General features: G+C 38.6%; 1 protein-coding gene across 1 annotated transcript in view; it reads left to right on the forward strand.

The window, feature by feature from the left end:
- Herc1 (HECT and RLD domain containing E3 ubiquitin protein ligase family member 1) overlaps positions 1-24,452 on the forward strand; it is a 151,997-nt gene that overhangs the window by 65,766 nt on the left and 61,779 nt on the right. The window contains exons 23-32 of the mRNA XM_028781433.1: positions 5,482-5,750; positions 11,186-11,401; positions 11,634-11,754; positions 11,983-12,220; positions 12,327-12,514; positions 15,563-15,718; positions 17,122-17,228; positions 17,745-17,855; positions 19,882-20,058; positions 24,029-24,268. Of these exons, the coding sequence (XP_028637266.1) occupies positions 5,482-5,750; positions 11,186-11,401; positions 11,634-11,754; positions 11,983-12,220; positions 12,327-12,514; positions 15,563-15,718; positions 17,122-17,228; positions 17,745-17,855; positions 19,882-20,058; positions 24,029-24,268 (1,823 nt within the window). The remainder of the gene's footprint in view (positions 1-5,481; positions 5,751-11,185; positions 11,402-11,633; positions 11,755-11,982; positions 12,221-12,326; positions 12,515-15,562; positions 15,719-17,121; positions 17,229-17,744; positions 17,856-19,881; positions 20,059-24,028; positions 24,269-24,452) is intronic.

Raw genomic sequence — 24,452 nt, forward strand, 5'->3', positions numbered from 1 at the left:
ATAAGCTTTAAAATGCATATCTTGTCTGTGACAGTTGAACCTTCCAAGTATGAGAACTATTTTGGTCAAACTGTTTGTTGTGAAAGTGTGACCTGTACTCTGGGGAACAAACAAATGTCTAGCCGAAGGGGATTTTTTTATATGTACGTTTACTCATTTCTAGTATTTGAGGAGGAAATACATTTTCTCTTAAGTAGCTTTTCCATTTGTTGTTCCTAGCTGTTCTCACTTTTTCAAAGTCAGATAAGAGGAACAAAAGAAGCAGTAGTTTTAATTATACCCTTTTTATTAAAATTGAATGTGTGAGTAAATGATAATTAGTGGTCAGTGTGTATCCAGGTCTCTGTTTAAAAAGCTCCTTGAAAGGGTTTATCACCTGTACCTCACTCAGTCTTTGACATTAGGCATATTAAGATTCATGCTAATGAACCATGAGTGTTCTGTTTAAAACCCTTCATTCTGGCTAGTGTTTCCCTGTGATCTATGCAAAACACGGAAGGTGCAAAGCCATGGAAGCATATAGCCTTTAGCCAGACCACTTGGTTCATCTTTTCAGAGAGATTAATGTCAAAGTCTCGGCTAGAAGTTTTGTAGTAACAGCTGTATGGTGGGGACTGAAGGGTGGTGGTGGGGCAGGAAAGGCTTGATTGACCACGAGAGGTGCAGACAACATGGGTGCCATAGCAAGACTCGATTGGGGAACAAAACAAAATAAAAAAAGCTAAATTCTTTTTTTTTTTTTTTTTAAATTTTATTTTTATTATATGTAAGTACACTGTAGCTCTCTTCAGACACCCCACAAGAGGGCATCAGATATCATTACAGATGGTTGTTAGCCACCATGTGGTTGCTGGGATTTGAACTCATGACTTCTGGAAGAGCAGTCAGTGCTCTTAACCACTAAGCCATCTCACCAGCCCAAAAAGCTAAATTCTAAAATTAAAAACTACCTATAAAGTTTATTAAAAAGAAACAGATGAAGCAAGTTCCTCAGGGACAAAGTGAAATTTCTATTCAGAAACTTATAAACTGCTCATTATCACCAAACATTATTTTAAGCGCTTCACAAATATGAACTCATTTATTCACAAGTTTATCAATTTCTCAACCAGACTTCCTAAAAACTGTTGACATTTTGGTATTTTGACACATACATAAAAGATTTGCTGTGACTGTGCAGCTAAGTAGTTACAGAAAGATAACACCTTCACTGCTGCTTGCTCTCTCCTGTGTAAGCTGAAGCTGCTATGGTGAAAGCGGTAGAATCTCAACAGTTTAAGAAGCAGTAGCAGAAGCCTTATTAGGTAAACTCTATTAGTTAAAGTGTAGTTTGAGTCCCATCTCTCAGGCCTTTGTCAATGTTGTTAGCATTTCATTGCTGAAGTAATGCTGGAAACATTTATCAATGTGTGTTTCATGATGTAGCAAATTGGGTGAAATGCTATTTTATCTGTGCATTTCAAGTTACATAAAGAATGTAAATGTTATCTCCTTTTGTCTCCTGATCCTCACGTGGTAGGGTATTTACTCCTTTTTGGCCAGTTGAGCCCCAGAAAAAAGAAGAGCTTCAAGCAAGTACACGATGGCATGTTTACATTTCTTCCCCTTTTAGCTTGCCTACATATTTTATGATTTATAAAGTATGTATTGCAGCTCAGCCATGTTCATTTTGAAAATTCCATTTAAGAACCAGAGTTTGTAAGGACAAGTAAACAGTCTCAAAGTCTTGCTGACCTGTTTCTTTAGATGTCACCTCTGAGTTAGTAAATAGTAAGCACTGACCTTCATCTCAACTGAGGTACAGAAGCCTTCCCTTTTAGCTTGCGTACTTTTTTTGAGATAAAAAACACAGAACACTCTAAAGTTAATAGGGTTTTTTTTTTTTTAAGTAAAATTCTGTCTCACATTTCTCTATGTTTAAGTTTTTGACCTCCATTGTTTTGGTGTGTGTGTGTGGTTTGTTTTTTGTTTGTTTGTTTGTTTGTTTGTTTTTGAGACTACTATAACTGTGTGGCTGGGCTGGAACACATGTAGACCAGGCTGGCCTGGAACTGACAGAGATCGTCTTTTCTCTGCTTCCTGAGTGCTGGTATTAAAGGTGTGCACCATGCCCCTTCTTTTTTCTTGATTTTATGTTTTATTCATAAGGAGTTTATTTGAATCATGTACCCAATAATTTTACCCTTTAAGGTTTTTCAAACTACTTCTAGTAGGCCAAGTCTGACCTTTCACTATTTTTGTAAATTGAAATAAAGCCATACTCATTTGTTTATCGACTATCTGTTTTCTTATGACAATAGCAGGATTGAGCAATTGTTGCTGGGACCTTATGGACCACTGGACTGTTTACTATGTGACACATGACAGAAAAAGTTTGCTGACTCCTGCTTTCAGAAGGGAATTTAGTTTGTACAGTAATTCCATGGAATATTCCTCTGTGTATAAAGGCAGATCACTATTGGTAGATTAGTAATCGAGCCTTTTTTATAATTAATCAAGCAATTGAAATTTCCCTGGATCTGTGAGCTTTGAGTCATTAAATAACAGCAATTTATGAGCCTATTTCACCTAGAATTAAAGAACCAATGTTGCTTGTTTGGGAAAGTCGTCTGTGTGAGCATTTGTGTCCTTCTCAGCTGTGGAAATGGAAGTAGGTCGTCCTTCAGGTCTCGTTCATCTCTGTGGCTCTGACACTGGACAGTAGACGTGAGGGGCTCGTTCTGAAGAGTAGCTTGCATGTGTTAAAGAAAGAGGCTGCTGTATTCTGAAATTTTGCTAGTAAGTAAAATAAGCTCAGTGCAGCGAACTAAAACCTGACATTCATTGGTTAAGTCATATATAGCCCTTCAGTTTGGACAGCTTAAGAAAATGAGAAATGAGTATCTTTGTTTAAATTTCTTCCTTATTTAAAAAAAATATTTTAACATGATATATACCCATGGATATTATTTTTTTTCTATATTATATGAAAGCTATACATACAAGTTGGAATTTTTTCATATTACCTTTCATCTCTGTAAAAGTGAAAATTAAAGATTTTCCCCCTCTGTTTTAGAAATGGAGTTCAGAATTTTATGTGCATACTAGGCATGCTTTCTTCTGTGGAACTATATCTCCAGTTCTGGAGCTTTTATTAAAAAGAATTCTTGGGACTTTGGAAATGGCTCAGTGGATAAAGTACTTGTGAAGACCTGAGGTCAGGTCCTGAGAACCCACATAAAGCTGAAGTGTCTGTCTGTGTGCTTATAATACTAGCACTTTATGGCAAGAAGGGAGGGAAGGTGGGAATAGCTCAAAGCTTATGGGCCATCTAGTCTGGTATACACAGCAGCAAAAACCAAGAAACCCCATCTCAAACAAAGTTGAAGGCAAAAGACAGACATCCAAGATTGTCCTTGCCTGCACTCATTCCTCCATGCATATCAAATACTCATTACCGTCCACCAACACACAGACAGACAGACAGACAGACAGACACACCACCACCACCACCACCTCCAGAAGCTTTTGAGAAAAAAAATATTTCATGAAAATATAAAAGGTACTTAAAAGGTAATAATTCTTTGGTATATGAATTATTTTTATTAGGACATTTAATAGTTTGTAATATTAGTTCCCCATTAAGAATGTCCATGTCAGATTTTAAAACCCTGAGATTTAACTGGCACCAGTATAATTGTCAAAGGAGGAAGACTATGCTTAGTATTGTAATAGAGTTTCTTCCCCTGCGGCCGCTAGTGTGGAAGTAGTAATCTTTCCAAACGTTTCTGTTGGGTGTAATTTTACAAGTACAATTTTTTTTTATACGTAATTTTGTTGGGTACCTTAAATTTCCTAATATAGAAAGTTGGTATGTTTATGTGATAGGATATCATTTAACAGCCAAACAAAGGAATTCTGGCTACATATAGTAATTTGGACTTATGTGGCAATACTATATTGCATAAAAAGAATATATCTAAGATGATTACATAAGTAATACTTTGTCTACAATGTAAAAAATGGCTAAAACTGAGGCTGTATGGATGAATCAGAGTTCTCGCTATGCAAATGTAAGGACTGGAGTTTGTATCCCCAGAATTACCTGAAGGCCAGTTGGCTTTAGTAGTCCACCTATGACCCCATTACAAGGGAGGCAGAGATGGGGGAATCCTCAGAGCAAGCTGGATAGCTGACTAGCCAAAGCAGTGAGTGGTAGGTTCATTGCAAGACCCTACAACAACATGTTAATGGAGAATAATTCAGGAAGACACCCTAAGTCAAACTTTATTCAGGTGCATAAACATTCATGTGCATCTAGAAACATACAGGTGTTTATGTCCCCCCCCCCACATACTCAATACATGCCTATGCAAATAATAACCACAGCTAAACATTATCCATCATTAGAGTAAATGAATGCAAGACAAAATCGGATAGCAGTAAAAGGAAGAGAATAAGCCTAAGCTTCAGACTAGTAAAAATTTAGGTAGAAAACAAATTGATACAGGTTTTTGTCAGTTTTATATTTATATTTAATAATAATATAAATATATAAATACAAAAGCAGGCCAAACATAGAACAATGATGAGAGGGTTAATTATGAACCAAAAGTATAATTAAACAAACTTGGCTCCTTAAGAATGTTTAAAGACAATGTATATAGATTGGATATGGATAAATTTTATTTAAAGCTAAACTTGTCATGGAACTTTGTTATTTTTGTATTCTAACATGGTAGGGTTTGATGTTTACAGGTTTAACGTAAAAATACTCATCAGCAAACTAATAATACTTAGCTATTACTGCTGCTAATACAGACTGCTGATAAATACCATTACTATTTTACAATAGAAATGTGAAACTTTGCTTCCTTTATATAGGCACTTAACAACCTGAGATAAATACGCACATGGCAGGTAGTGAGAGAGCTCCTTATGTTATTGAAACCCAAAAGTGGTGTTTATGTCTCTTTTTTCTAAGTTTGCTTGCCTTTGTATAGTCATTTTTGCTAATGTTTCATTGAAGATGTGTAGACATTTTGTGCAGTTGTGACTTCCCTTTACAGTGATAATGTTAGGTCAGATAAAATCCTTTCTTAATAAGAGTTCTAAGCGCCCATGCTGTTGCTCATGAGTAATGGTGTTTTGTAATACTTTAGAGCCTTCTTGGTTAAGTATTTAGAGAGCAGCTTCTGCCTTTATTTTCTTGTGGTAGGCTGTTGCTAAAGCACTTACATGGACACTGATACATCAACAAGGCTTTCTCTTTAGTTTCTTACATTGCTCTTAGCTTTTATTTTTGTTCGTTTGCTCTTTTGTTTTAAACCGAAGCATTTTGCCCAGATTCACTTCATGCATGCGTGTGTTCAAACACGAGCACTCATCTCTCACCAGTCGCTATGGTAGTAGCCCTCAGCCTTCATCTAGTTTGGGAATGTGTTCTCTTCTCTACTTGATTGCTGGTGATGTACGAATTTTTTTACCCTTATTTTCATGTAGGTCCTATGCATAGTCAATTAGAATCTCTGAGTGACTCTTGGATTCGCCTGAAACATACCAGAGCTTGGTTCTACAACTCCTCTTACTCCTTTGAGTCTGATTTTGACCTAACCAAGTCTTTGGGAGTTCACACATTGATTGAAAATGTTGTAAGTTTTGTGAGCGGAGATGTGGGGAATGCCCCAGGTTTCAAGGAGCCAGAAGAAAGTATGTCTACAAGTCCCCAGGCCTCCATCATTGCAATGGAGCAGCAGCAGCTAAGGGCAGAGGTGAGTTGTGACTACTTACTCCTTCTAAGCAACTCTGGAAACCTAAAGTGATCCACTGAACATGTAATTCTATGAAAGCTTTGCCCGTATTCTCTTTGATATCTGCCTCTCTCAGAGAGAAAGGGGGGGGCGGGAAGGAATATGATGCAATGCCATGTATGTAGCTGTGTAGCATCTAGAGGTTAGATTGGGTGTCCTCCTCTACAGTACATGTGCCACAGTGTTCTGAGGACATCTTGTAGGAATCAGTTCTCGCCTTCTACCACGTGGGTTCTAGTGATCGAACTCTGACTTTGAGTCTCAGCAGCAAATACCTTTATCTACTGAACCATCTTGTTGGTCCAACTTTGTTGTTGTTATTAGTTTTTGAGGCAAGACAGCTTCTGAATCTAGGTCCTGGGTCGACTCTGTGCCTCATTTTCACCCCCAGTACTGGGGTTACAGAGATGCTGCCAGGCTTAGCTTTTATATGGGTGCTGGGGATCCAAACTCAGGTCTTTGTGCTTGTGGAGTAAGTATTTTACCTGCTGGGCTGTCTCCTTTTCCCCTATTTGAGCTTTTGACATTCTTTTCTTTATTTGTTTGTTTTTTTGTTGTTTGGTTTTGTTTTTTAAAGATGGAGGTCTCTCTTTGTGTATCCCTGGCTGTCCTGGAACTCATTTTGTAGACCAGGCTGGTCTTAAACTCAGAGATTCACCTGCCTCGGCCTCCCTGAGTTCTAGGATTGAATGCATGTACCCAACCTGACATCCTTTTCTTAATGAACGCAGCACAAGAGTTTTTGAACCAGATAAAAAGTACATTTTAAAGTTTTTATCTCTTAGAACAAAATATTATCAGTCTCCCCTCTGCTAGAAGCGAGGTTGAAATTGGCTTCCTCTCATAACCTCCATTCTGTACTATTTATCTCTGCATCAGAAGGATGCCACAGGGATTGCTGTTAGTTTGAGGCTAGTCTAGGCTATATAATCAGTGCTAGGCCAGCTAGGGCTGCATAGGAGAAACCTCATCATAAAAGCAAGGAAAAGAAAAGAGGGCAGGAACAAAACACTGGTGATTAAATACCCACAATAATGATTGCTTCAGTAAAGACCCACTGATGAACAGACATCTATGAGAAAACCAGGGTGCTCAGGAAGTTTATGTAGTCACAGAATAAGCCCCAAATATTAATGACTGTTTTAACCTGACCATAGATCCTTTGATATTCCTTCCTCTAATAGAAATTAAATCTTTCACCCTTGTTAATGGGCTGTACTTAGAAACTTGCTTTTAATAGAGTATGAGAAGGAGAAATAAATGAATGACATTAGAAATCTGGCAGATAGAACTTTAGGCAGTCATAATGACTATTACTATTAATAAGTCATGTGGATATTATGTATCCTTGATATATATGACCATACTGAACTCTGTAGCTCTCTTCTCCAAATCTCTACCACACTGTCCCTACAAAGCTCAGATGAGCCCCTGATAATATCTTCCATACTCCTGGTACCCGGTAGAATGAAGACTTTTAATGCTTAAAGATTATCCAATGGATTTATATATTTGGAAATGCTCAATTAACAAGATGCTCACATAGTTAGAATAGTTACCCAATATCTAACCTTAGATATAAGTTGCTACCCAGGACTGCTCTTGACCCATCCATCTTCTTCCATGGTTGCTAGCCTCTCCCCTTTTCTCCTCCCCTCCTCTCTTTCTCTCCTCCCAATTCCTCACTCCACCTACCTCTCATATTGCCCAATCACCAAGCTTTATTGCAAATGTAGTGGGAAAAATACCCTGCTACACTCATGAGATGGGTCGGTGTGTGAGCCCAGTCGTGCATATGTGGAGACCTGCACAAGATGTCAGGTATTGTTGTCTTTGCTCTCTGCTTTATTGCCCAGTGACCTCCCTTCTGGCTATGCTAGCTAGCCAGTGAGCTCTTAGGAGTCACCTGTTCCTGACTTCCCAATGTTAGGACTACAGACTCACGCAGTAAGGCCTGCTTTGTACATGGGTGTTGGGGATTAAAACTCGCCTTATCATTCTTGCAGGGCAAACACTCTTGCCCACCAGACCATTTTCATAGTCCCGAGGTTTACTTTTAATCCAAATTTTGCTTATCTTTACTGTAGTAATCACTACTGTGGGAATCTAATCTAAGTTGAGATCTAGTCTTTTGTTGTTTTTTTCTCTCCATTTTCACTCCTCCCCTATTTCTTCTTGAGAAAGAGTCTCTCTATATAGCTCAGGCTGGCCTGATCCAATCCAGAGCTGGAGAGATGGCTTAGTGATTAAGAGCATATGCTGGGGGCTGGAGAGATGGCTCAGTGGTTAGGAGCACTGACTGCTCTTCCAGAGGTCCTGAGTTCAAATCCCAGCAACCACATGGTGGCTCACAACCATCCGTAATGAGATCTGATGCCCTCTTCTGGTGTGTCTGAAGACAGCTACAGTGTACTCATCAATAAAATAAATAAATTTAAAAAAAAAAAAGAGCATATGCTGTAGAGGACCCATGTTCTGTTGCCATCACCCTTTTCAGGTGGCTCTAGACTGCCTATAACTCCAGTTCAAGGGAATCAGATGCCCTCTTATGGACTCTGTGGGTGTCTGCATATACAAAGTGCACATGCATACACTCAGGCATACACACATTTGCATAAGGCAAGGTTCCCCTAGTTCCCCATCCCCTACTGCTACATTTCTATTCATTTTCCTGACCCTCTGGGTTTCTCTCCTGTCTCTTCCCATACATGATCCCTCCCACCCCTTTCCCACCTCCTCCTGTCTCCCTTCCAGGTCTCTCCCTTCTTTACCTCCTGTGAATTTTTTGTTCATTCTTCTAAGTAGGATTGAAGCATCCACACTTTGGTCTTCCTTCTTGTTGAGCTTCATATGGTCTGTGAGTTGAATCATGGGTATTCTGAGCTTTGGGGCTAATATCCACTTATCAGTGAGTACATACCCTGTGTATTCTTTTGTGATTGGGTTACCTCACTCAGGATGATGTTTTCTAGATCCATCTATTTGCCTAAGAATTTCATGAGTTCATTGTTTTTAATAGCTGAGTAATACTCCACTGTGTAAATGTACCACATTTTCTGTAGCTGTTCCTCTGTTGAAGGACATCTGGGTTCTTTTCAGCTTCTGGCTATTATAAATAAGGCTACTATGAACATAGTGGAGCAGGAGCATATGTCTTTGTATCTTGGAGCATCTTCTGGGTATATGCCTAGGAGTGGTATAGCTGGGTCCTTAGGTAATGCTATGTCCAATTTTCTGAGGAACCACCAGATTGTTTTCCAAAGTGGTTTTACCAGCTTGCAGTCCCACCAGCAATAGCCTCTTTCTCCACATCCTCGTCAGCATCTGCTGCCACTTGAGTTTTTGATCTTAGTCATTCTGATTGGTGTGAGGTGGAATCTCAGGGTTGTTTTGATTTGCATTTCCCTAATGACTAAGGATGTTGAACATTTCTTTAGGTGCTTCTTAACCATTCAAGATTCCTCGGTTGAGAATTTGTTGTTTAGCTCTGTACCCCATTTTTAATAGGGTCATTTAGTTCTCTGGAGTCTAACTTCTTGAGTTTTTTGTATATTTTAGATATTAGCCCTCCATTGGATATACGGTTGGTAAAGATCTTTTCCCAGTCTGTAGGTTTGTCCTGTTGACAGTGTCCTTTGCCTTACAGTAACTTTTCAATTTTATGAGGTCCCACTTGTCAATTTTTGATCTTAGGGCCTGAGCCATTGGTTCAGGAAAATATCCCCTGTGCTGATGTGTTCCCACTTTCTCTTCTGTTAGTTTCAGTGTATCTGGTTTTATGTGGAGGTCCTTGATCCACTTGGACTTGAGCTTTGTACAAAGAGATAAAAATGGATCAATTTACATTCTTCTACATGCAGACTGCCAGTTGATCCAGCACCATTTGTTGAAAATGCTGTCTTTTATTCCACTGGATGTTTTTGGCTTCTTTGTCAAAGATCAAATGACCATAGGTGTGTGGGTTTATTTCTGGGTCTTCAGTTCTATTCCATTGATCTACCAGTCTGCCTCTGTACCAATACCATGCTATTCTTATCACTATTGCTCTGTAGTAGAGTTTGAGGTCAGGGATGGTGATTTCCCCAGAACTTCTTCTATTGTTGAGAACTGTTTACTCTATCCTGGATTTTTTGTTATTCCAAATGAATTTGAGAACTTCAGACCAAATTCCCTTATGATTATCGATGTAAAAACAGTCAATAAAATTCTCACAAACCAACCCCAAAAACATGTCAAAATGATCATTTACCATCATCAAGTAGGCTTCATCTCAGGAATGCTGGGATAATTCAATATTCAAAGATCCATCAACGTAATCCACTATATAAACAAATTCAAAGGAAAAAAACCACATGATCATCTCATTAAATGCTGAAAAAGCCTTTGGAAAAATACAACACCCCTTCATGTTAAAAGTCTTGGAAAGATCAGGAATTCAAGGCCCATACCTAAACATAGTAAAAGCAATATACTGCAAATCAGTAGCCAATATCAGATTAAATGGAGAGAAACTTGAAGCAATCCCACTGATATCAGGGACAAGACAAGGCTGCCCACTCTCTCCTTATTTATTCAATTTAGCCAGAGCAATTAGACAACAAAAGGAGGTCAGAGGAATACAAGTAGGAAAGAAAGAAGTCAAGATATCACTATTTGCTTATGATATGATAGTATACATAAGTGGCCCCCAAAATTCTGCAAGAGAACTGTAGCTCATAAACAACTTCCATAAAGTGGCTGGATATAAAATTAACTCAAAGAAATCAATAGCCTTCTTTTATACAAAGGATAAATGGGCTGAGAAAGAAAATAGGGATATAACACCCTTCACAGTATTTACAAATAATATAGAATATCTTGGTGTGACTCTAGCCAAGCAAGTGAAAGATTTGTATGACAAGAACTTCAAGTCTCTGAAGAAATCAAAGAAGACATCAAAAAATGAAAAGATCTTTCACGCTCACAGATCAGCAGGTATAAAGTGGCCATCTTACCAACATCTACAGACTCAATGCAATCCCCATCAAAATTCCAACTCAGTTTTTCACAGAGATAGAAAGAGCAATTCTCAGATTCATCTGGAATAACAAACTCTACATTTACTACTTTAGGAACTTAGGGTGTATTATTTAGCAGTGGAGCACTTTAAATCCTGAGTTCAGTCCTCAGTACCAACCAGCTGAAACCTACTCTTCTCAGTGTATGTGTGGCTTCTTTTATATTAAAATATCCTCAAAGAGGCTTTGGATGCATTTGATTTAATAAGCAGTAATATTAAAATGCTTAACATTCTTAGAAAATGTCAAACTTTCTTTGTCCTAGATACCATTTTACCTGTCGCATACAGAATTCTTTTATGTTTGAGTTTAGTGACAGTCTCACGTTTTTCCTTTAAGCTTCGTCTGGAGGCACTTCATCAGATTCTCACACTGTTGTCTGGCATGGAGGAAAAGGGTAACATCTTGCTGACAGGAAGCAGGTCAAGTTCAGGCTTTCAGTCATCCACCTTGCTCACGTCTGTGAGGCTGCAGTTTCTAGCAGGGTGTTTCGGTCTAGGCACTGTTGGACACACAGGAACCAAAGGAGAGAGTGGCCGATTGCATCACTACCAAGTAAGTGACATAAGTGACATCTTGTTCTGTATGCAGTTCTTTATCTTTTTACAGAGCTGGGTGGACGATCTGGAACTTGGTGATGTATATGACCGAGGTTAAAATTCTAGAAGCTTTTAAATTACTTTTAAAGATCTGTCTTTATCTGTGTAAGTTTGTGAATCATACAGTTGGGATTAGGTGAATGATTGTATTAGTGTGCTGATTTTAAAAGTAACTCTGTATAATTTAGGATGGGATCAGAGCAGCTAAAAGAAATATTCAGGTTGAAATCCAGGTGGCTGTTCATAAAATTTATCAACAATTGTCTGCTACTCTAGAGAGAGCCCTTCAAGCAAATAAGCATCACATTGGTGAGTAAATATTTCTGCAAATAAAGATGAAGGGTGTATATTTTGGCCGAGGTTATGGTAGAGAATTGTCTTTATTTTATGTTTGATATTAGTAGACCAAGTATTATAATACTTGAACATTGACTACTACTTTATAATTTATAGTTTGGAGAAGTTTATTTTAGTAAATATTTAATTTCCAAGAGATTCTCAACTGTCTTTCTTTTCTTTTTTTTTTTTTTTTTTTAGAAGCCCAGCAACGTCTTCTTTTGGTTACAGTTTTTGCCCTCAGTGTTCATTATCAGCCAGTTGATGTTTCTTTGGCAATTTCCACTGGTCTGCTGAATGTATTGTCACAGTTATGTGGCACAGACACCATGTTAGGACAGCCCCTGCAATTGTTGCCAAAGACTGGTGTTTCCCAGCTCAGCACAGCTTTGAAAGTGGCTAGTACAAGGTTGCTTCAGATTCTAGCCATCACTACTGGGTAAATATTACAAAGGTCTTGAGAGAATAAGGTGGGGCCTGTTTTTTCTACAGTGTTTGTCCCTTTTTGTATTCTCATTCTTAATTTTTCCTTTTATTTCACATAGAACATATGCTGATAAACTGAGCCCCAAAGTAGTTCAGTCCTTGTTGGATCTACTCTGTAGTCAACTGAAGAATTTATTGTCCCAAACTGGTGTACTATTTATGGCCTCTTTTGGAGAAGGTGAAGAGGGTGAAGAAGAAGAAAAAAAAACTGACTCCAGTGGAGAAGCTGAGAAGAAAGATTTCAGAGGTAGTGTAAGCTCTTCTTGTTCTTTCATTATGTGAGGTACTTGTTGAGTCTCCATCGTGTGCACGTGGTAAGAACATCGGCTTCTTTATGTTGTGCTACGAAGGGATTCTTGACTGTTTGCAGCTCCCTTTCTCTAGACACACGTGTGGTGTCGATGAGCTCCTGACCAAGCCTCCTGTGCTCTGTTCACACTGATGCTGCTTAGAGCTACTGCTCCTTCTCAAGCTTCAGCCTCTTTTGGCTGCCTCGGCTCTAAGGACCTAGGTTTTAGGTGACCGGTTTCTTCAGGCTCTCTAGGGAGAGGCTAAGATGTCTTTTTAGTTATTTAATTCTAACAAGCCTCGAATCATAATCCTTACCTGACTGGTTCCCTGAGAGTAGGGGCTTTGGTAACTGGTAACTGATTATAATTAGAAGAACTGAACTAACAGAATTCTTCCGTACACTTGGACAATATAATGTTTGGTTACTGGTACCTCATTTGTTATATAGCGAATGTAGTTCTTTAGTTTTGTTTCCAGTTGCAGTAAAATTTCTTGACAGAAGCATCTTAGAGGAGAAAGGTTTTATTTGGCTCACCGTTCCAGGTTCAGGCCATGAGATCCGAGAAGTCCCAGCAACGGTAACTTCAAGGACAGAGAGCACTGGTTTCCACTTTTGTCAGGGTATCTAATCACAGCTGTAAGAAATGAAACTAAGGCTGTTGTTTCCAGTAGAACTTACGTCTGAAGCAGAATAACTGCCTGTGTCGTTATGAGACTAAAGGTTTAAAATTGGTCATTATTTCAAGAGGATTGTGAGTTACCATGTCTCATTCTCACAGTGCCCTTTAAAAGTCCCTTCTGGGTTAGATGGACAGATAGAAGAGACTAAGCTACTTCACCATTCTTGGCTCCAGTTCTGTCATCTGTAAAATCAGGGCAGTTACAGAGCCAACTTCGTGAAGATTGTCTTGAGGACTAAATAACTTGATACATGTAAGCCCCAGAAAATTGTCTGGCACATAATTAAAATTTAGTGATTGTTAATATTTAATATTTTAATAGATAATATTTGTAATTAAACGCTATTTAGACCATATTAGTATTGACTTATGTGGGGGGAAATAGATACTGAACAGATACAAAATGATAAAGCATCGTCTTTGTTGTCATTGACATAGGGTCATGGTAGAGGCAAACTTGTGAGCAGATATGGTACAGTACAAGAAACTCAGAAGAATTATCTGAATCTCTTATGTCGGAATGTAGGAGTACGGTTCTGATTAAGAACTAGCCTTTTAGTTTCCTAGCCTAAGCCAGTGGTATGTTTTTTTTTTTTCTCCCTCAGTTGTGTACAGAGTTACCTTTACTCAGCGAGCTTAGGCAGGCTTATAAAATGGTTAATAAAAGCAAAGTGTCCCTGCCTCTTTCTGCTTTTCTGAGATCCACTACCGTTTAAAGAGCTATTAAGGTACCAGGTTCTCACCAGACTGTGCTACTCTACACAACAGACAACAGGCATTGTTTCTGGAATTCTATAATACCTTTTAAAAGTGCTTTTAAAAAACAAAACAAAACACATGAGAAAAAAACAGAGCTAGTTATTAACTCTTATGCATTCCAAGATATATGTGCATTTTGGAGAAAATTACCTTTCTTTTAATTTTTCTAATTAAAATACTCTCAATTGCTTTTGACAATGATATCCCAGTGACAATCAGATTTAAATATATCAGACAGAAAAATAGCTACTTAATTTAAGCTGGTTTTACCTCTCTTCCTATGAGATAATGCTAAAACCAAATCAACATTTTGTCAGCCACTCTATAACAAGTTATAGAGTTACTTTTTAGCCTATAAAGCCCCAAGATAATTGAATCTTTAGCTGGATGTGCTAGCAGATGCCTAGAATTCCCACCAGAGAGGTTAGGTCAGAGAAGAACATGAGTTACAGGCCAGCAGTGCCCCATCTAAGAAAACAACAACAATTGAGATCCTTCAATACCTAGTAAAGTCAGACACAGTTTTTCCATGACTGGGTCTTGGCATGTGTGACATCCCAAGAAGCACATGTCCATTCCCCTCTAGTTGTCCTAGAGAGGGGCTAGTTTGGAAAATGGCTAGGAAGGGGACTAACTCTAAAATCATCAGTGGCCTGTCATTTAGAATCAGGCTGCTTGGGTATGAAGAACCTCTGATCTTTCTAAAATACATAATTAAAAGAAAGGTGTAATCTTTATTTCAAAGAATTTATCAACCTGCTTTGTATTAGGGGTCTTCAGGCCCAATGTGTCCTTGAGTTTATGATCCTCCTGCCTCACTCTTTTTCTCCTGAGTGCCACTAGTACAGATATGAACCTCCATATGGCTCTAATTTATTCTAGAACTACTTGCTGGAGACATTATGCAAGGGATAAAAGAAGGCTTCCTAGGAGAGGAACCGACTCTTGAAAAGATGTTGTCCCCAGCAGCTTAGTTCTGTCATAGTCTTGTTCACGCATCACAGCAGACCGAAGTCGTCCTATGCTGGATGCAGCTTCCTGGGAAGCCTGATGACTAGCTATCTGTTGTCAGTGTAGCATGTTCCTTTCCAGAGGTCTCTTCTCTTTCACAGGAGTTCTCACTTGCATTTCTTAATGGAGCATTCCAGAATCTCTCTGAAAGTAGCACCGTAGATACTGGTCTCCAAATTGTTGCAGATGTTCATATGTTCTTCTTTAGGACTGGCATTCTATCTTGTGGGCTTCCTAGCGTGCTTCTAGTTCTCCTCTGCATGGGAATGTCCCAGGATAAAACAACGTGAACGGGAATTACAATAGGATGTGTGTGGATGTGTGCTATCCTAGCCTGCCTGTGCTGCTTGTCCATACGTATAAAGATGTTTCATTCGAGGTTCACTTAAATTTTTACCTTTTTCCACTCTCTAGTTTTTAAAAATTGGTAGCCTATTGAAAACCTAGACTGGGAAATAGATTTGTACTTAATGTAATTAAAGTGTAAGCTGGAGAGGTAAACCTTAGCCTGATGCCTTCCAATTAAAGTGTAAACTTATCTCTTCACTTTACAGCTGCTCTTAGGAAGCAACATGCAGCTGAACTTCATCTAGGAGATTTTTTAGTTTTTCTTCGCAGAGTTGTGTCTTCAAAAGCAATTCAATCAAAAATGGCTTCCCCCAAATGGACAGAAGTGCTTCTAAACATAGCATCTCAGAAGTGTTCTTCAGGTATGTCTGCTACCTTTGTTTACAGTATTTTTGTATAGTACATACAATTTATTGAGGTAATGCTAGAATTTTAACAACACTGGCACTTGGTCTTGATTTCAAGAAGTTTTCTTCTTTGACTTTTGATTATTTATTTGGTGCCAATTTTAAAATGCCAGTTTCTGGGATAGCAATTGGTAAAGAATTAATAGTGCTAAGTGGTGCTGGAGAAATTATGATTTAATCTAGAGAATTTAGCCGTATTTTTTCAGATTATAACATGTACCAAAATAAGAAGAGATGTGTATAGTATATAATTTACTGAGTCTGACCTCATGTTTTAGATTGTCAAGTCAGATATGAATTTGTATGTCCCCTCTATCATGATGTGACTTCAGCTGCTTTGATTTTCACTTCTATTTGTGTGGTGTCTATGATAGTTCCGTATAATAATCTTAATACCTTGTTCCAGCCTAAAAGTCTGGTAATCTTCTACAGGTTACTGATAGTATTTTGTTACCCATAGTTTTGATTAAAAAAATAGATAAAAGACATTAAAATTTGACTATTTAAATCTATAGTTCAGTACATTAAGCATTGTCACAGTGTTGTATTCTTTTTACCCATTTCCAGAACATTTTTCACTATCCCTATGTAATGTGTTTAAAACATGTAGAATTGTAATATAGTATTCCATGTTATGAGTTATTATATGTTTATGTTCTCAATATACTTCAACAATGTTTATTAACTAGTATAACTTACAGCTTCTTTTAATAACATGAAGTTTATATCATGTTTTTAAAGCATAAGGTAAAAGATACTCATTTATTTGTACCTAATCTATAGAGTACGTACTTACACACCAAAATTTTGCTTCTATTTTTTCTAACTTAAGGAAAGTACAAACTACTTACTGTGCATTGTGAAGGGTACTATGATCAACACACACATACACACACACAAGCTTAAAAAAACCAGAACCCTACCAAGCTCTAAAATGGGTCATGGTCAGGGAGTAAAAGCATGTGCTTGGGCTTCAGAGGCTCACTGACATTTTTAAAATGCTACTTCTACTGAAATGTGGCCAAATTTGAGTGTGGGTCAAATTATTCAACTGTTTGAGCCTCTCTTGGCTCATTAAACTCAGTTATAAATCAGACTCTGACTTTCGGATTACTGTATATGAAATACGTACTCTACTTTTGACTCAGTGCTGCAGCACATTGAACGTGTACATGAAATGTGTATATATATTAACAGGCATAGATTGGGTCCAGACTTTATGTGACAATAGGTTAAAGTCCAGGTCTGTTTCTTTTATAAACTGCTTTGTAGTCTTAGAAAAATTTCGTTTGAAGTTAATTTTAACTCTGGATGCCAGTCACATTGATAACAGAAGGACTTCTCTGCTGTGTTCCTAGGTATTCCTCTAGTTGGTAACTTAAGAACGAGGCTCCTTGCTCTTCATGTCCTTGAGGCTGTGCTACCAGCTTGTGAATCTGGTGTAGAAGATGATCAAATGGCCCAGGTTGGTATTTTTTTAGTTGCTGGAAAATACTTTTTACATCTGTAGTATGATTCACCCAAACTGAGAGTTAGTAAAGTCCCGGGTTGTAAATGCGTCTGTCTTCAATAGCATAGTCTTTACTTCTCAGGTTGCTTTCTTTATCCTTCATTCTTAAGGACGAGGAAGAAAATAAGTTGTGAGCTATAAGAAGTGGAGGAATGTACATGTAACGTCAAAAGGAAAGGACAATCTACAATTTCTTAGATTGGGCCTCTAGAGAAAGAAATGTGTGAGACAGTAAAACTAAAAAAGGTCTGTCTCTAGAAAGGAGATATGAAACCAAGCCATTTTGTAGTGAGCTGATTATCTTTTAAAAATAAAAGTATTTCACATAGAACTACCAGATATAACTTTTAGATATTAGTATAATCAATCTTCATGTCCCATTGAATATTACTGTATGCTGTATGTGATACCTCATAAACATGTAACATTTCTCTTTATAAATTTTATCATTCTTTTCTGTCAATACACCAGGTTGTTGAACGCTTATTTTCTCTTCTGTCGGATTGTATGTGGGAGACTCCCATTGCTCAGGCCAAACATGCTATTCAAATAAAGGAAAAAGAACAAGAAATAAAATTGCAGGTAATCAATTCTTCCCTCAAAGGGTGTTTTTTAGGCCTCAGAATTAGATACCATAATGCCCCATCTCGGTCTCTGGTTGTAAGGTCCTACTATGAGGGGCCTTGCTGTAGAATTTGCTCCACGTCCTTTTTGTATGTTTTATCTCTCTTCTCTCATCTTCACATCTCAAATTATATTTTCTATGAAGTCCTTGATTGTCCCTCTTATCCTTGCTACTATGCTTCTCAAAGGAATAAACTGTTGTACCGCATTCTGCTTCTCCTCTGGGCAAAGTCTGGAATGGAGAGTGCACATTGGTTCTAGGTCTCCTTTCTGGGTACCCAGGCACAGCAGATGTACTGCCAGAGAGAGTCAAGAACTTGGGGTTTGAGGTCTGCCCCTCAGCAGCTACATACAAGGCCAAGAAGGGAAGGCGGCGTCTGGGAGGAGCAGAATCTGGTCTGATTGGGAGCAAGATCTGAGGCTACTAGTTGGGTTGAAAGAGAGAAAGCCTTTCTCTGGAGTTTTAAAACACTTTGCTCTTTAAGGCAAAGGCCTTTCCCATGATAGTCCTTAATGAAGCAGCTTTCTGAGATGATCCTTGCTTGTTCCTGTTGCTTTATTTGATGGTGAATGCATACACTTTATTCAGGGTGAACCAAGGGTTATATACCTCTTGTTGGAAGAGAAGGTCAATGGCTGAAGGCTCAATATATACCATATTAGCATGGAGAAGAACTCCAAGTGTTATGCTACTTGACTTGAATGCCCATGGTCTTTAGTCAGGTATCATGGTTATGTGTTGCAGAACAGGTACAGAAGCAAGTAAGGAATGGCTTCACACCTGCTATTCTCAATTAGAAATTGCCGGGGTTTAAGCTCATTCAATCGTAACAGTTCTTATGCCTATCCGGTAGTGGTCCTACATATCTTACAGGAAACAACGTATCACTTACTTCTTTCTATCTCTTCAGTCTAATTGCTTATCATCTAGCAAGATGCCAGAATTCCATAAAGTATTAGCATTACATTTGTAGTTGTTCTTTAGTATCTATAGGAATTGGTTCTAGGACCATCTATGCTTCCCCAGATCAGTTGATGTTGAAGTCTCACATATAAAATGGTGTGGTGTTTATATATGACTCAGACAATTCTCCTATAAAATTTGAACCATTTCTAGGTTTTCCAATACATCCTACAGTGTAAATTCTTGTAAAGAGTTGTGATAACATATTTTCTGTTTAGTGAGAAGATTCTATGCATGTTCAGTACCGATTCAGTTGGTTTTTTAAAAAAAAATGTTCCCAGTCTGTGGTTTGTTGAATCCATGTAGAACCTGGGGTATAGAGGACCCAGTGCTTGCATTTTTGTCCATCTCTTACTCTTGTTCTCTTGTGTACCAATCCTTGTGGCCATGAGGCTCCACTGACTTACCTTCCGAACTGGATTCTACTTCATACACATATATTTCTTGCTTAGTTTTTTCTGATTTCACAGTTTTCCTGATTTTCCTTCTACTTTAGAAAATGTTCTTTAATTCTTCTAGGTTTTTCTTTCGCTATTTAAGTGTTGGGTTATGATGTGACCTAGTCATAATCCCCATCCTCACCTCCCCAACTATCATACCTCTTCCCTTCTCCATATTTAAAGAAACCTTATTTGGCTCTTTATGCCATTGATACTTAAATTTTAAATGCTATCTTCCATTAGCTCACAACTTGAATGGTAACCTAACAGACAGCTTACACATAGTGTGTTACACATAACGCCCTTAGCTCCATCACGTTCTGTTCCCTCCCTACCTTCTAGTTATTACTGAAGAGAAAACCTTGGAATTACCACCCTGGATTCCTGTCTCACTATGTAACTGACTTGATTAGTCTCCACGTACCCTAAATGAATAATAAGCTTTTTATAGGCACTGTAGTCCTACTGTCTTGCACAGTAACTAAAAACTGGTAGATATATAATAGCTGTGAAATAAAAGCAAAGAATATATTAGAGATCTGTTTATTCCCAAATATTGACCCACCCTCCTTTCTGGTAGAAGCAAGGAGAGTTGGAGGAAGAGGATGAAAATCTCCCCATACAAGAAGTCTCTTTTGATCCAGAGAAGGCTCAGTGTTGCATTGTGGAAAATGGACAGATTTTAACTCATGGCAGTGGAGGAAAAGGATATGGATTAGCGTCAACTGGGGTAACTTCTGGGTGCTATCAATGGAAGGTAAGGAGAATTCTTAGTAGCTGTTTGATTGTTGTTTTGTACTTTTAGTTTTTAAAAAAGATTGTTAATAGGAAAAGCTTACAAGGCCTTAACCCTAGACAAAGAACTACAGACAACTAAGAAATGTTGAGAACAAGAGAAATAGTTTTCTCCAGGGAAGAGCACACCAATTGGTTATTGGTTATGACCAATACCACTAAACAGTCAGCCCTGACAACTTGAATAGAAATAGCATTATACAGACCAAATAGATTGTATTTATATTTAGACACACACACACACACACACACACACACACACACACACATGCACGCATGCAACAACAAAGAAAAAGAATCCATGAATTTAAAGAGAATAAGAGAGGGTATCAGATAGCTTGAGGGGGGGGGGATGATGATGTAATTTTAATCTCAAAAAAATATTCACCTAACCCTTAGGAGACTGGAGGCCCCAGGGAGTTTAGAGGTCAGGTGGGATGGGGCATTGGGGGATGGGAACAGCCTCATGGAGATAAGGGAGGGGGGTTGAAGATATGGGATGTGGAACAGTCAGAGGGTGGGTGGGGAATAAAATCTGGAGTGTCAAAAAATTAATTAATTAGAAAAAGAAAAAAAAAAGAGTTGCCTTGGTCATGGTGTCTGTTCAGAGCAATAAAACTCTAGCTAAGATAGTGACACACAGCTATTCCACCACTTAGGGGACTGAGGCAGGCAAGTACAGTGTTTGAGGATGACTGAGTTTTGAGACACTGTTTTTAAAGACCAAACAGGCTGGAGTGACAGAGGAACCAGGTCCAGTTTCCAGCAGCCACGTGGCAGCTCACAGCAATCTGTAACTCAGTTTCAAGGGACCTGATGCCTCCTCCCAGCCTTCACCAGCACCACATGCACATCGTAGACAAACATTCGAGCAGTCAAAGCTTATACAGATAAAGGGTTGGGTTTGGTTTGTTGTTGTTTTTAATTAAAGCATCAAAAGGAAAACAAAACCATAAAAAAAAAGATCTTTGGTTTCACTTCTCTGTGTTCTTTAATTAAAAAACAAACAAAACCTTTGGAAAGGCATATGTTTTATGTAATGGTGGTGCTCTGTCATGGTATTGTAAGTGGAAAATATAAAGGAGATACATGAATTCTACCATTTATGTAGTACTAGCCTAAAAAGTATCTTAATTTTTTTTAATGACAGGTTAAAAGCATGGGGTCACACAGTCACACAGTTTCCCTCATTGGTGAGAATATACCATCAGATAGGTCACGGTTTTGCCTGAAAAGCTGTTAGAGATGCGGCATCAGAGCTGTTTACTAGGTACTGGCTTATACTTTTGCATGGCATGTGTTCACAGTTTAGGTTCCGGAAAGGAAAGTATGTAAGGGATACTAGTCTTATTAATTAGAAAAACAAGGTAGACTCGGCAAAGCCAGCTTTCTCAGTTATGAAAGGTTGGTTTTTTCTCTTTGTTTGTTTGTTTTTAAGTCGGTGGAAGGAATAGGTTATTGATGAAGTTATCCAGTGCCAGTCAGGCCAGCTTACAAGCAGGACTTTCTCTGCTGTATTAACTCCTTTTTTGTACTCAGTCTACGTCCTTGACTCTTGGCCATTATGCATTACAGTAAAACCATAACCGGACCCCATGCAACTAGTGAGACCAAACTGTAATACTGACTTGTGCTATTTAGCTGTGTTAGACTTTGCTAATTAAATTTCATGTGACTTCATTCTTAAGATTTTTTTAAAATTAATCATTTTGTTCATTTACATTTCAAATGATATCCCCCTTCCTGGCTACCTCTCCACAATCCTCCCATCCTGTTCCCCTTCTCTCCCCTCCCTTTTGCCTCTATGAGGGTGCTCCTCCACCTACTCACCCACTCCAGGCTCATTGCTCTAGCATCCTCCTATGCTGGGGCATCAAACCTCCACAGGGCTGGGCCTTCCCTCCCACTGATGTCAGATAAGGCAATCCTCCGCTACATGTATATCTGGAGCCATGGCTCCCTCCATGTATGCTCTTTGGTTGATGGTTTAGTCCTTGGGACCTCTGAGTGGTCCAGTTAGCTGATACTGTTCTTCCTATGGAGTTGCAATCCCCTTCCGCCCCTTCAGTCCTTCCTCTAGCTCTTCCATTGGGGTTCCCAGTCTCAGTCTGATGGTTGGCGGTGAGTGTCTCCATCAGTATTGGTCAGGTTACATTTGTTTTTATTTTGTTTTGAGACAGGATCTCACTATCTAGCCCTGGCTGGCCTGGATTCAGAGATCCTCCCACTTCTGCTTCTCAAGTGCTGGGACATCCCACCACAGATACGGTGTCTCTCTGTGTAGTTCAGGAGTCCTGTCTTAGAGTTTCAAGATGCTTCCATGATGAGCATGTGCCTTCAGGATAGACTTGCATTACTTTTAAAGTCTGGCTTAGGTATTAGTTTAACATAACACAATTCTGATCACTCTAGGGTTGAGCTGCTTTCATTATGAGCTGCCATACATACACAAAATACATATGTTAGTATACTGCAAGTCAATCATCTATAATTGCTAGGGCAGCTCTACTCACGACAGGTAGTAATGATGCTGCCTTCCCAGTGTGGCCCATCGTTCTTAAGCCTTCACTCTCCTGTCTGTTTCTGTTTTATTCTAAATGATTTACCTGAGTTCCTTGTTTCAGATGGACTGTCTCAAGTAGTCAGTTGTAGAATTTTGTTATCTTTGACTTTATTTTGTTGTGTGTATACTGTCGAGGTGTTTGTGAGAAAGTCAGAAGTCGGAGCCTGCTGTCTTCTAGTCTATCCAGTTTGTGGGAAGTTTAGCAGTCAGTTTGAGTTTCAGGTGATCCCAGCAGTTTTCAGGGCAGTGCCAGTTTTTACCTTTCAGAGGGAGAGCAGTTAGGAACAGTTTTAATGTTTGATGCCCTCTCCACACCTCCTTAGACCTTGGGCTTTGGTTTTCTCTGTGATTGAGAAACTTGGTGTACCCATTTAGTAATTATAACTTGAATTTTTTTCAGTTTGAACATTTAAAAAAATTTTATGTATATCTTTTGTACAGAAGTGTTGACTGTAGGGAGTACAAACAATTTCCATACAAATTTTTTTTGTAAAGAATTAAACAGAAACTTTAGGAGTTGGTCAGTACAAATCCCAGCTCCCCCCCCCCCAAAAAAAATAAGATTTACAAATTACCTTTGGGGATGGAGAGATGGCTCAGTAGTTAAGAGTGATAGCTGTTCAGAGGACTCTGGCTCACTTTCCAGCACCAGCATGGCAGCTCATCACCATTTGTAACTCCAGTTTGGGGGTGGGGGGCGGGATATGATTCTTCTGACCTTTGTAGGCTTCTGCACACATGTGGTAATACTCTTATATACAGTGTCAAACATAACCGTTTTACCCTGATTAGATATCCGACAAATAACCTTGGAAATACCAGTCTTTTGGAAATGTCTGTGTGTCAGGAGAAAGGCCAGTGTTATAGAATTAAGCTAGTCATACCTAAACTGAGTGAATACAGAAGGTCAGAGGCAAGCATCACAGGCAGAAGGTTGAGTCAGTCCCTTAAAGAGTGGTGGTGGGGTGTTAGCCCCTGTAGTTTCCCATGTTTTCTGAATAAAGTGTACACAGAGAGTAGTTGCAAAATCTGTGTGTAAGAAATGGAAGCTTTCCACAAATAATTTTTAAAATATTCCCTCAGCATCATAATTAAATTGTAAGCTAAAATTGTTTACTTTAAATGTTATAAGTACCAAAGGTTATTATTTATAAGATGAAGAATAAATTTGCCTTAAAGTATTTATAAACTGATGAAATTCTTTCATTTTTGTTAATTCTTCTTTGAAAAGAAAGTTAATATGTTCCCATTAATGTATAAATATTATTTATAAACATATTTCCAAGTCTCAATTAGTACAGTAATAGCATACAGTTTACTTCAGTATTAATGAACTTTATGAATTGTGTTTTTCTTTTTCTGTTTTTAGTTTTATATTGTGAAGGAAAATAGAGGTAATGAGGGTACATGTGTTGGAGTCTCTCGCTGGCCAGTACATGATTTTAATCACCGCACTACCTCTGACATGTGGCTCTATAGGGCTTACAGTGGTAACCTCTATCACAATGGAGAACAGACTCTGACGCTGTCCAGCTTTACTCAAGGAGATTTCATTACCTGTGTGTTAGACATGGAAGCCAGGACCATTTCCTTTGGGAAAAATGGAGAGGTACTGAAACCTGCTCACAAACATTATTGTTTTCTTTCTTCCTCAAATTGAAATTCCACTCAAGTTATCAAGTACTGGTTATTTAGTGTAGATCACTTCCTTCCTTCCTTCCTTCCTTCCTTCCTTCCTTCCTTCCTTCCTTCCTTCCTTCCTTCCTTCCCTCCTTCCCTCCTTCCCTCCTTCC

Source organism: Grammomys surdaster, unplaced genomic scaffold, assembly GCF_004785775.1.
Source record: "Grammomys surdaster isolate TR1022 unplaced genomic scaffold, NIH_TR_1.0 437, whole genome shotgun sequence".
Classification (NCBI taxonomy): Eukaryota; Metazoa; Chordata; class Mammalia; order Rodentia; family Muridae; genus Grammomys; species Grammomys surdaster.